The sequence below is a fragment of the Haemaphysalis longicornis genome, unplaced genomic scaffold (assembly GCF_048455015.1).
Source record: "Haemaphysalis longicornis isolate Haplotype H1 unplaced genomic scaffold, Haemaphysalis longicornis Haplotype H1 scaffold_4, whole genome shotgun sequence".
Taxonomy (NCBI): Eukaryota; Metazoa; Arthropoda; class Arachnida; order Ixodida; family Ixodidae; genus Haemaphysalis; species Haemaphysalis longicornis.
In genome coordinates this window covers 101,133,849-101,146,486 of record NW_027526361.1, presented here as the reverse complement: position 1 = coordinate 101,146,486, position 12,638 = coordinate 101,133,849, and the positions used below count along the sequence as shown (strand labels likewise).

At 50.1% G+C, this 12,638-nt stretch overlaps 1 protein-coding gene across 5 annotated transcripts in view; it reads right to left on the bottom strand.

Annotated features, from left to right (window-relative positions):
• Stat92e (Signal transducer and transcription activator Stat92E) overlaps positions 1-12,638 on the bottom strand; it is a 158,529-nt gene that overhangs the window by 96,734 nt on the left and 49,157 nt on the right. For 4 of the 5 annotated variants that reach the window (XM_077707416.1, XM_077707419.1, XM_077707417.1 and 1 more), the window contains exon 1: positions 7,255-7,387. The exons of the other annotated variant lie outside the window; for it this stretch is intronic. In XM_077707416.1, the coding sequence (XP_077563542.1) occupies positions 7,255-7,372 (118 nt within the window). In that variant the 5' untranslated portion in view covers positions 7,373-7,387. Of the gene's footprint in view, positions 1-7,254; positions 7,388-12,638 lie in introns of those variants that run through there. 5 annotated transcript variants of the gene reach the window in all.

Sequence of the window (12,638 nt, the reverse complement as noted above, 5' to 3'; positions counted from 1 at the left end):
GTTTGCGGGGACGAGCAGCAAGTCACAACTCTGGCGCGCAAGCGAGAAGGCTTTTAGCCAGGCACACTGCACATACCCCATGCGAGGTTGAGTGGTACGTCGTTCGAGAAAGATAATCCAGACCATGGGAAGCACTATCCACCCGCAGAAGTACAATGTCGCATTTCATCGCGAAACGAACGCGTCCACAACACACAGGAGGCGATGCACACACACACACACACACAGCTTCGGTCGCTGCATTGGCTTAGCTGCAAGCTTCGTTCGGACAATCAGCGATGCTACGACGATACAGAGCTGCGTGAGGACGACGTGCTAACCACTTCACGTATTTAAAAACACAGGGGCAAAGAACTAGGTTCATCGGAAGCAAAAAATCTTTCTGAAATATACTGGCTAGTGTGCCGAGGGCGGGCTCCAGGCGGGCGCCGGGAGCGATGTACGCGGCCGTCTGCCGCTTGGGGCGCTGCCGTGCGGGAGTGTGCGCGTTCATCCGGCCCGAGCAGATCGCGCGGTTCAGACGGCAGCGGCAGACGGCAGCTGCGTATCAGACGGCAGCGGCAGAACTTTCCATTCCCGCTTGCGACGAAAGCGAGCGAAAGCGACGGGAATTCTGTCGCGCAACCAAAATTTGTCCCGACCATTCGACAAAAACGATCGTCGCGCGACAAAGCGACGGAATTCCTGCCGCTCTCACTCGCTTTCGTCGCAAGTGCGAACGGGCCTTTATGCGCAATCTCCGCCCCACATAAAACAAGCTCTTGCTTGTCGCCTGAGCATACGGTTGATATCTGACTACGTTACACTGTGCTTGCCAGTGTATTTAAACGATGTCACTAGGTTTGAAACGTACGCGCTCGGCGTGCAGCTTTGTAAACGCAAGCGGTTTCACATACGCACGCTATTTTGCTGCTAATAGAGTTTTAGTACAGCGTTCGTGGCCTTTGCATACGCTAAACGCTAAATTTTTGCGTCCCGCTACGTGACACCGCGATGGGAGTTTTAGTAGAGCGTCTCATCAGTTTTGCGTAGCGACACACTAATGCATACGGCGCCATCTGTCAAATGTTTTCCGAAATGTCTCGCCGGCTGATCTGCTAGCGGAGTGCCGGAGTGTTTGGACATTTTACGACTATCCAAACAAGTGCAAACAAACGCTTTCCCGTCAGTGTTGAATGCAACACATGGGTGCAACTTGTCAGAACACGGGTTCTCGCTGATCGAGTGCAGCGTTGGTTTGCTCTTCGCCTTCACGTTCATCGCCGCTGATAAAGCGATCCGATCCGGCGCGTTTTGTGCACGGGTTCTGTGTCGGTTGAAAATGTCTTTTTTCACATGCCGCCGGTAGTAAGAATTACAACCACCGCAAAATAACACCCGGCACCAGCGGGGCCACATCTGAGACCGCGCTTTTTGGATAAACAGTGCGCGGTGCACCAAAGGGAACGAGCGCACGATTCTCCCCACGCGGCTGCGAGTTCGCCGCCGATACCAACTGCAGCTACGTACACCGCGAAAGGGCAAGGCCAGGCCGCACACATGCGGCCAGGTCATTCGTTCGTTTTTCCAGCCTGTGTCCATGGTGTCTACAGAGATGAAAAAGCCGAAAGAGCTGGCCCGTAGCAGACGGCAGTCTGTGGGAGCGCAATAGCGGAAGTACGTCACCGCTGAGGAGCGGAGCATCATGGGAGGGGAGGCCAACAGCGAAGAAACAGTTGAAAGGAGGAGGAAATACGGCGCGACGATAATTCGCGGTTTTTGATTTACGATTTCTCAGCTAATACTCGTCGCTTTAACAAAATTCTTGCAGGAGGAGATTGCTAATACATTGCTTTATTTGGTTACATGTACATCCATGCATCGGCGGAAGGCATTTCAGGACCCCTTTAATGAAGTCTGTTGAAGTCTGGCGATGTTAGCCTGGCTAAAATGCCCAACTTGCTACGCCAGTTGAACACGTCATGAAGATGATGGCGATGATGTTGAAGAACTTGATGCCCAAAGAGACGTTGAGTTATTTACAGACTGGTCTAGACCTGCGTGTTGCAGGTACTCTATCAGAGCTTTCGTAGCCCGTAAAGCACGTTTGGGCATAGAAAGCGGCAGTCCCAAAGGCACTGCGAGAGAGACACACTTTGCGCACTAAATCGAGCCCATTCACAGAGCAGGTTCTAGAGGATTTTTCGCACATCGTAGTGTGGGCAGAGTGGCGACGTAGTAGTACTATCAAGCTTCATCCGGACGGACATCAAGGTACCCAGAGGGAAACTTCGGTAAATGTTTAAAATGAGCTGAAGCGGACTGTAGTTCGCAGAGTGAAATTCGGATATCGTGCTGTAATCTGTAGTCGCTCACTGCCTGGGAAGTTAATCAAGCCCAATGGAAACAAAGTAACCATACGGGTCACGCAGCTTGGGAGGATATAGGAAAAGAACAAGGCCTCCAACATAATGCAGTACATCCTTGGAGATTTCTTGGAGATACACAACCACTTCACTTGGAAGCGGGGACATTTGCTGTCTCCGAGATACGAGCTCCCAAAACGCTCCCGGAGAAAAATTGTTCAGATGCGGGCAGAATCCACTTAGAGCGAAGTGGCCCGTTGTCGCGGGCCACTTTGCCTTGCTTTATTGGTTACTTTGGCTGTCCTTGATTCTCCACTGTTCTTTCCGTATTTCACCGTTAGCATTCGCGCAGCACGCGCGCCATCTGCTGGGACCTTTTGTGACTGTTGGTCTTATGGTTCCATTTGGAGCTCCAGCTCAAGCTTTTTTGGGGGGGTGTGGGAGGGGGGGGTAGTTAAAACATCGGTTGTAATCAAGTACGCGTGTATTTTTGATCAAAAGAACAGTGCTGCGCTAAGTTATGTATTTATGTTTTGCCTCAAATATACCTAGTAACGTTCTTTCTTTCTTTATTTATTTTTTCTGAACAATGCTAACAGGCATGAAGTATGCCACCAGTTTCAGTAGCTTGGAAAGACTTCTTGTTCAAGAATTCTTTTACATTTTGGCCGGTTGGCTGAATCGATTGAGTGACAGACAGACAGACAGACAGACAGACAGACAGACAGACAGACAGACAGACAGACAGACAGACAGACAGACAGACAGACAGACAGACAGACAGACAGACAGACAGAGACAAATTTTAACGTTGGGACTCACAAGAAAAACTATCGTCCTAGAAAAATTCATCACCCCTTTCATTCTGTAAAAAAAGACACACAGCCAAAATCGAGCGACCGGGGCGCAGTCCAAGGGCAGAACGAAACAAAACACGTTCGTTTGTAATTTGCAAACTTCATAGTTGATTAGCTGAATGAAACTTGGTAAGACAGAGCTTCGTTCCGGCGGAAAAACGTGAAGATGTTTGTGTACCTCCCGTAAGAAACCCATGTATTGACAACAGACAGAAATTCCGCAGTATGCGCAACTTCGCTGTGAACTAACCACGACAAGTAATAACCTCGGCGTAAAGTTAGAGCCGTCTTAGCGACCATACAATTTGTTTCAAAATGGTTTTGATAAAACAAGAGTTGCAGCCGTCTTCTGTAACCGTACTCCCTCCGTAGACGGCCATGTTTGACAGTATTGACAGTATAGACAGGAAATCTGTAACGCTTATAGCTTAAAGGGACCCAGAAAAGCTTTGTGAAGGTGGCAATCAAATGCATTCAGGTGGTAGAACACATAACGGGGGATTTTCGAGCCAAGTGTGAGCCCCATACGTTGTACGGATAATTTGTAAGCAATTTTTGAAGATCGCCTTTACTCAGCCGATGAGCGCGCCGCCGCAGCGAGCCGACCGCGGCTGACGCGACGGCGAGGCGCCCCCCTGATTCAGGCGATCGTCGGTCGCCGGCAACGTCACTGCCATTGGCTTCCGGTTGCTCTTCCTCCTTCCTGCGCGATCCCGAGGCAAAGGTGGGTCTGCAGCGAATGACGCGTGCCTAGGCGCAGGAATGTAGCTAGCGGAGAATGGAAGTCGAGCGTCGCGATGTCACATGGCTATTCCCAGTGTTTCCAGCATCTTTGAAAGAAGCAGAGAGGGATTAGGAATCGATCGGCAAGGGGGGAGAGGTGCACTTAATTGCATCTGGCGCAGCTAATACTGATTGTTACAGAATGTAGATCAATAATTCCAACGGCATTGCATCGCTATATTGGTACTACGCGACAATAAAGGCCCTTTGTAACTTTTACAAAAGGCTTTTCTGGGTCCCTTTAAGTCTGAAAAAAACTAGTTAAGGCAAGTAAATGAAACTCGGCATTATGATAGAGCAGTTTTAGCGTCCAATTTCAGTATGATTTTTCCCGAGATTCGTAGATTAGATTGAGAGCTACAGATAATTCGTGAGAAACTGGAGACCAAAATGTTTACGTGTCTACGCGACTCGTAGACGGGCGGACATCGACCAACGCCTGAGGGTAGCGATATGCAGCTTAGATGTAAAAAAACAGCGCAGCGAAACCGTGCGTCTCCGGTGGAGCAGCGCGGCCCTGATGGGTACGCGGGGGAAGCCAGCTTTTCAGCCACTACATACATGGTCAATCAGCGGGCCGGTCCGCTCTTGACGGAGGAGACGTTCGGGCGGAATTTCCGGCCGGCCGTCATCATCCATCACGATTGAGCACGAGAAGGCCGTCTCCGCGTCTGGTCCGACAATTTACTCCCGGCTAGACGGGCCCTGTGTTGTGAGCCGCCGCGCGTCCCGAGCGCAATCAGACCACCCCGCGAATAGAAACGCGCTCTCTAGCGGCTCCCTTCAGGCCAGCGTCACGACTCAATCACTGCCGCCGCTTCCGATTCGAGCTAAAACATTCCACATATTATACGGACATTCGAGCGTTGCCGAACGCATAAGGAAAGAAAAAGGGGACAAAAGAAATCAGAAACACACATCAATGGGGAACGCACGGAACTATATAAGCGTTGTATGTGCACGTGTGTGTACGTGCGTTTGTATCTGTGTTCTGTGTCACGCTCAGCCGCCTACAGCGAAAAATCATGAGCCCTGCCACTGTGTGAGGCTGCATGCCCAGTGAAGCTGTTTAGCACGCCAGACATGTTGCACAGAATATTAGAACGAAGGTGAGAACGTATTTATTGTGAACTAAGTGATTATGAGGAGTAAATAAACCTAGGCGTGATGGTAGAGTCGTCTTAGTGTCCAATTTTTATGCAATTTTTGCTTCGGAAGTTTTAATAAAACAAGAGCTACAGCGGTTTTCTGTGACCATACCCCTCCTCCCGTAGATGGTGAGAGCAAATCCTGTAATGTTTATAACTTCACTGTGAAGGGACTAATTTGTCACGTAAATTAGTTCCGCAGTATTTCAGTCAAAACACAAGTACATACCCGAGAGTACCAGCTTTCTTTTGATTAAGCATGCACATTGGCGTCGTTTTCACCATAGCAAACGAAAAGAAAAAAAATACGGTTACAACGCCGTCGAAGAGAGGACAGATAAAACCAAACTGACCAAAGATGTCGGACAGAGCCGCTCCAAGCGCACACACGCACACACACGCGCACGCATACGCACAAACGCGCGCACACACACGCCCACGCACGCGCTGCAGACGCACGCACGCACACACAACACACGCACACAAAAGAAAAAGACACGCTGTCAGAACAGATTTCTCGTGAGCAGTCCGAACGCGGGAAGATTGAATTGATGAACGTTAGAGAGGGCACGTTCAGTTATTCTACACTATAACGCTTTCGCATTCACTACATCGCAAGGAGTGCTTAGGTTACGTCATAATCTTTTTCTTCAAATCTGTGCTAACAGTGTCCCTGCACGCACGCACGCACGCGAGAAGATTTGAAGATAGATAAAGAATCGCTAACGCCATTTTGTGCCTAGAAACATTTGTTCAAGAGGTCGGAGGAAAGTGGCGCGGACGCGAAAGCGTTCCCATCACGGTCACCCGCCTCGAATTGAAATTGGAAGACTGGATTTCTAAAAGGGACCAAACGCGCTTTTTTTAAGGAATAAAAAACCCTAAAACAGAGCCTATGTTCGCGGCTTAAATGAAGACGAGCAGCAGAAACAAACTCCTTCCTACGTGGCGTACACTTCCGACTGAGTATATCACCATCACCCCGCGCGCAGATATCCCCGTCGCAAAAGCCCCGCGACGATAGCCCCGTGTCTCAAATGCCCCGCGCACAATAGACCCGCGCCATAACCTCCGCGGGCCATTTGCCCAGATGCCAGTTTCCCCGGACCATTCTCCCGTGAAGACACGAGTAAACGTCATTTCTTGTCACCTAAATGCTTTAGAAATAGTGCGATAATATTCGATCACCATCTCAAGAAAGAGGTAGAGGGAGCAACCTGAGCTTAGAAGGGAAGAGGAAGGCAGCTGTAGCAATTGGAGGGGCTTTACTAGCAGCACTTAAACCCCGTAGCACAGGAATAGCATGCCTTCCAGTGCTTCCACCCTTAGCAGCGCTTGTTTGGATGCCTTGTCTAAGTAGGGTGGATTTGAAGCCCACTGCTGCAGAAGCGATAACCACGCAGTGAACATGGTCGTGTCCGCGCCCGTGGTGAAGACCAGTGACACTCAGAGGCCACGGGGGGCGCCACGTCTGCCTGGCCACGGCCTCGTCGAGGTACCGTGACATTCAGCACCAAATGGACTACGTTGCCATGTCGGTTATTCAGACCCAAAAAATACAGGATGCGATTTTCATACATGCGTGCAAGTATTTCAAGTAAACATGTATGACATCATTAATTAAACTGACAATTTCAAGACACGAACCCACAGAGGACGAAAACATTCACCACTAGACGAGCCAGCAACTTCAAGGTTTCTTTAGTTTTCTTCTCCAGTCCTCGCGTCTTCTTTCACATCCCGCACACACACAAAAAAATCAAAAAGCAAGAAAAAAAGGAAACAAACGTATAATGCTGTGGGCTTATATTAGACTGAGTACGGCGCTTAAAAAGCGGGTCTTTAGGCGCGGGTCAATCGGCACGGTGGAAATGTGCCAGGGGCTTATGCAATTACGAGGAGTTAAAAAACTGGGAAAAAAGAGCGGGATTCCCGGCGAGGGACAGCTGAGACGGGACTTCTGAAATCGTGGGCTTTCGTGCACCGACGAATGAGTGTGCTCGGGCTGGCTTTCATGCGACCAACGCCGCTACTGCCGCCGTCCACTGTAACTACACTTGTAACTGCCGTCGCGGTGTGCCGGTTGTAGAGAGATTTCAAGACGTCATAGTTCACGCTTACCTTGCTGCGCACATAGAGCAGCTCTTCCCCTCGAACGGCACGCCCCATTTTGAGGCCAGGACCACGGGAACCGCCAGTCCACACTCGGCCGTGGTCGTGAAAAGTCGCGTCGTGCCATGCGTATACACTAACCCGCGCGTGATACTAAGCGACGCTGATCGACAATCGATGGTGTTGGCCAGGTTGCTCACAGGAAATTAATCATATTTCCGTCAACGCAGTTTAGAAACAAGCACGTTCGAAGCATTGCAACTCATGCACTGCCCAACGGGGCCTAGTCCACCGGTTTTCTGCTCCTAGATTCGGCAGGAAATCAGAAGGGCACGATGAACACTTGCCCGCTGCGGGCAACTTGCGCGCAGTGGTTCTTGGAAGTGAGCGGATATGTCTTTTGCGGACTTCGGTGAACTGAAACCGCATGTGTAGCCTGAAACGGAACGATGTTGCAAGGCGGAGAGCAGAACGAGGGGAAAGAAACAACGCCGTAACAATAGCAGCTGTCGCTCGAACGCGTGCTCGCGCACATTTCTTTACAGTCGGTGTGGGCGTGCGAGTTCCTTGTCTTCACCTCTTATCATACATTAATAACGCACGCTCGGCACGCAGCTGTTTGTATACTTACGGTGCAACGTTTAAAGAAGTACTGACACAAAATTTTGAAGGCGAGATAACTTCGGAGATAAGTTGGTGTGAACACACATACATCATGTGCAAAATATGAGCGGCTAAAACAGCCTAGAACATATTTAAAATCAATTTTAAACAGTGCGAAACGCAACCGAGCAGCCAGAGGAGGACCTCGCGCTAATGACATTCCCTGGATGGGGAGTAAATAAACGGCATCCAAACACGTCACGAGTTTGTGCTGGCCGCTTCCGCACTGCCGGCGTTTCGCGCCGGCTCGCCGCTCCGATCGGAGGTCAGAACTTCTGCTCTCGAGCAACGAACGATCCGATCTTCTTGGCGGCGGAGGCGCCGGGATTTCGTTGGCTCATCGGGCAGCTGGCCGCGACCTAAGTTTACAGCGATTCCGGGCAGTTTCTTTTTATTAAATGCAGAGCATTTCTTTAACTCACGATGTCACCCGGCGTTGTCGGCGTGCCTCGGCATCCGCAACAGCCGTTCCAGGTGTGCCCTCTCCCTACTCCTCCTCTCCCGCATCACGCTACCCTCCTCGCTCTCAACAACAGGTCCGCACCCCTCCCCCTACACTATATAAAAAAATAATACTGACCGGCGCCTGGTTTCGATCCCACGACCCTGCGGGCGGAACGCAAGGTACAAGGTGCTCTACCAACTGCGCCACAAAGCCGACACAGAATGGAAGGCTACGAACGCGCCTTATATCCTTGACTCATTCAAACTAAGCCAAGAAGCTGCTGATACAGCGCATTCACTACCTGTGGGCGGAACGCGAGGTACATGGTGCTCTTCCCACTGCGCCACAAAACCGACACAGAATGAAAGGCTACGAACGCGCCTTATATCCTTGACTCATTCAAACTACGTCAAGAAGCTGCTGATACAACGCATTCACTACCACCAACTCCCCAAACACTAAACATTAACAATACACCCACCCCCTATGCGACGCATTTACTCGAGTCCCCCTCGCGGGGAGATGGGCCCTTTTTGCTTTTTATTACACTGGACGCGAAAACGCGCCGAGGACACGAAAAGCGCACTGAGCGAGCCGCACGGTCGCTGCGCCGGCGGCGGCCACGGCCGCGAAGTTACACAGGCTGGCGCAGGTAGCTCGAGCGATAGCTTGTTACCGCTGCACGAAACGGGACTCAAGTCCCAAACCAGGCAGCACATACGATAAGGTAGTTAATGATGCCATGGCGGATTCCATTAAAAATGCGGTTGTTCCTTCTTCCACAGGAACCGGTAAAGCAGGAAAGTGAAATGTGCCTTCACATGAGCAGTTGAATGTTTATTGTGCGTCGATACGAACTTGCACGTCGCTATTGATATTTCGTCGGTATGGCACCGTTAGACGCATCGACGTTATACACTGGATTGCACGCGTCAGAGCATTGCGTAAATCCGATTGAAACCACAGGCACTAGCAAACAGTCCGCGCGAACGAAATCAAACGGGTTGTCAGCGAATCGTTCGGTTGAAGGAGCAGCGGACCGTGTCACGAGCGCGAGCTGCGCGTCCACCGTACACGTAGGCACTGGCATCGAGGCGCCAAATTTCGCTGCTCATTAGCGTCATGACGCACTACTTGCTTCGCCTCTCCTAGATGGTAGCACCATCTAAAAGGAAGGCTATAAGGCGCGTTTGTGGTACTATTCACGCGTGTGTTCATAGCGCAGTCGGGACCGCGTTTCGTACCTCCCGTTGCGGCGAAAAAGTTCGTGGATCGAATCCCGGCGTTAATCGTAGTTTTTCTGGTGATGTCATTTCCGCAACGGACATGACGTCAGTTAGAAGATATTGGTGGACCCCGGTATAAAACATTTTCGTGTTAAAATCGTCATCTGCGCTGCTTACGAGTGCGGCAATCGAATATCCGCCGCAGTGTCAAGCCTAACACATCTCTACGCAGACCTGCAGGCAGACCAGCCGGCTGCTCCCAGCGCGTGTCTCCCCACCCACTCTCGTCGCGCGTCGTTCCCTTGCCGCGGCAGCACTTTGCACTCGCGGCGCCAGCATAACATCCACGTCGCCTTTTAATTAGACGGCTGACGAGATCAGTACGTAAGGGGCATTCGCAGAAACCGCCGGCGACGCGGAATCGAGAGTGCTACGGCAGCTCTGCTCTGCGGTATCCGTCCGACGGTCATGTGGACTGCTTTGCTTTTTCGAGGCAGCCGCTGAAACAGAAGCTGTGACTGGCCGCATTAAAAAGACTATACTTTGTCTTCCGAAAAATAAAAATTACCAGGAAATTAAAAATCCGAATTTGTTTTCGCGACTCCATGACGAAGCTTTCTGTGCGACGAACTGCCTTGTGACGAGTGATCCTATGTGACCAAATGACCAATTACAAGTCGGCCTACGACAAAATGCCATGTGATGAGCGGGCCTACATTCGTATGAAAACATGCAGCATGTGCATAATGAATGCCTCGCCTTCTTGCTGCATCGCAATTTAAAACCCGGAAACTTCAGAACGAATGCTAAAACATTCGCCAGATTCCGCTATTTCCAGCCGTCACCCAAAAAGTAATCGCTACAGATAGCGACGGCCTTTTTCGGAGTCGAAGGATTGAATTAGGACCATTTTGTCCTACACCCGTTAAGACCGTAAAAACTTCGAATAAAACGATTTTTTTTACAACGAGGGTTTTCTGTAGGTACAGCGTATTGTCACTAGATGAGGGGACAAAGTATCGGCACTCTTTTCTCCTATTGTCCCATGCTGCCGCCATGATCATTGGTAAGTTGGAATCACGTGACATTTGTTTACACTGCGACGGCGCATGGGCGCCGCCATTTTGTTGTTTCAGAGTTTTAGTCGGTCAACTCCGGCAGTCTTAGCTTGTCCTCCCAGCTCTGCGGCTGCGCGCAATTGACGTCGTTCCTAACGGGAATCAGGGATAACGCGTGTAGCAGCATTTAATCATCAGAACTGTGTCCGAAGATGCCGTTTTTCTTTCTGCATCTTCGGCAGTGTTGAGGGATTCGATAAAATTTAGCGGCGAGGCAGTAGATGCGGCAATCCCGTTACACTGATAAACACCAAAATGGCCGCTGTTGTTGTCTTGCGTGCCTGAGTGGCAGTACTCTGATACCTTATCTCGTGACGCTAGTAGTGCGGGCACAGGCGAGATTTACAGGAAGTGTGCGCAGCAGCAGAGTTCCTCAACAGTCTTGCGCATTGTTTGTTACGTTGCATTGCCGTTACACCTTCGCCGACGGGAGGCCGTTCTTATAGAGAGATTTGGTTGCATGCGTTCGTAAAGATAAATTTTTCGCGCTAGCCCGGAATACATGGCATTCTGCGAAGGGGACACTATGACAAAGTACACGCTTTGTTCATTAAAATGACTGCTTTGCACGGATAACAATGATATAAACACTATGGCAAACGTCGAGCAAATAACGCAGATTCTAAGGAGAACAGATGGAGCAGTGGCGACTCCCCACCAAGTTTCCGGAAACTTTTTTTTGACGTCACAGAATCTTGTTTTTGCGATTGGCGGCCGCCGATCCAAGCCAACGCCAAGAAACATGGTTGGGTACCTGCTTGATTTTATCACTCGAATGCTAATGTGCAGTTAACACACTGATAACTATGTCTTTAGTGCTGGCCCACATTAGGACACTCCTGCCCTTATTACGTCACTGTAGCGCGAAATTTGAAGTTTTTAAAATGTTTCTTGCGTTTTCTTTCGTGTATGACATGGAGCTGAGGGAGTTAACAAAGACTAGTTCCTTCGAATCGAGCAAAGCTGAATTTTTCTTGCATGGCCCCGTGAAGAAATGAGGATGCAGAACCAGGAAGATTCAGAGCCAACAACAGCCCCCTTCGGGCAGCACACGCAATAATAGAGTGTTATAGCAGAGCGGAGAGTCGGTCCCAGTACGGTACCGGGGAAACTGGTTGTGCGCATGCGTGGGTGTAGCGGGTACCGTACCAGGACCCGTTCTCTGCTCTGCTATAACTCCATACCCAGCTTTCTCGCTCAAAATTCCGACCTCTCAGGAACCTAGCAAAACCACTTTAGGAAAGTGATATTTGGCATAAAGCAGGAAGTCAACGTGAAGATAAAAACAAGGAAATAATTTTCCAGGATTCTGAATATGTTGTGTGTAATTTGCTGTCAAATCTTACTCCCCATGAATTTATATGGGATAGTTTGCATGACTGAGGAACCTAGTCGCGCAACGTGCGAGACTTGAAACTGTGAATTTTTCACCCCCAATATGAGCTGCGCAAGATAACTTTACATTTCGCTAAATAAGTACAGAGTAATCAGTGTTGAAAGCACTGCCATGAGCGGGAAAGATACACATGCTGTAATCGCGTTAAAACCTGCGGCACTTTGAAAGATTTTACTCTGACTGCCTTTCCCCGTTTCCGACGGAGTGCGTAGAACTTCACGAATGGGTTCAACGACTTTTTTCGTTGATCCTCTAATGGGTTCGGCGCTCCGCGCAGTGTTCACTTACACCTTCCTCCACCCTCTACACGCTCCTAAGCTTCCCCTCTCCGTTCGCAGGGGATTGACAAAAGGCCTGTAAAGTGTGGCTACCCTTGCGGGGCGCACGTGGCACGAAAACAAGCTTGACGAGAAAGGCCACGCAAGCCTCTGCCAGTGATGTGTCGTCGCCGTCACTGCATTTTAAGCGCAGAACCTTCAATTTGCATGACTTCGTTTCGCTTCGCTTTAGTAAACAGCGGCGTCCTTGTTTCCTCCTCTCGTTTA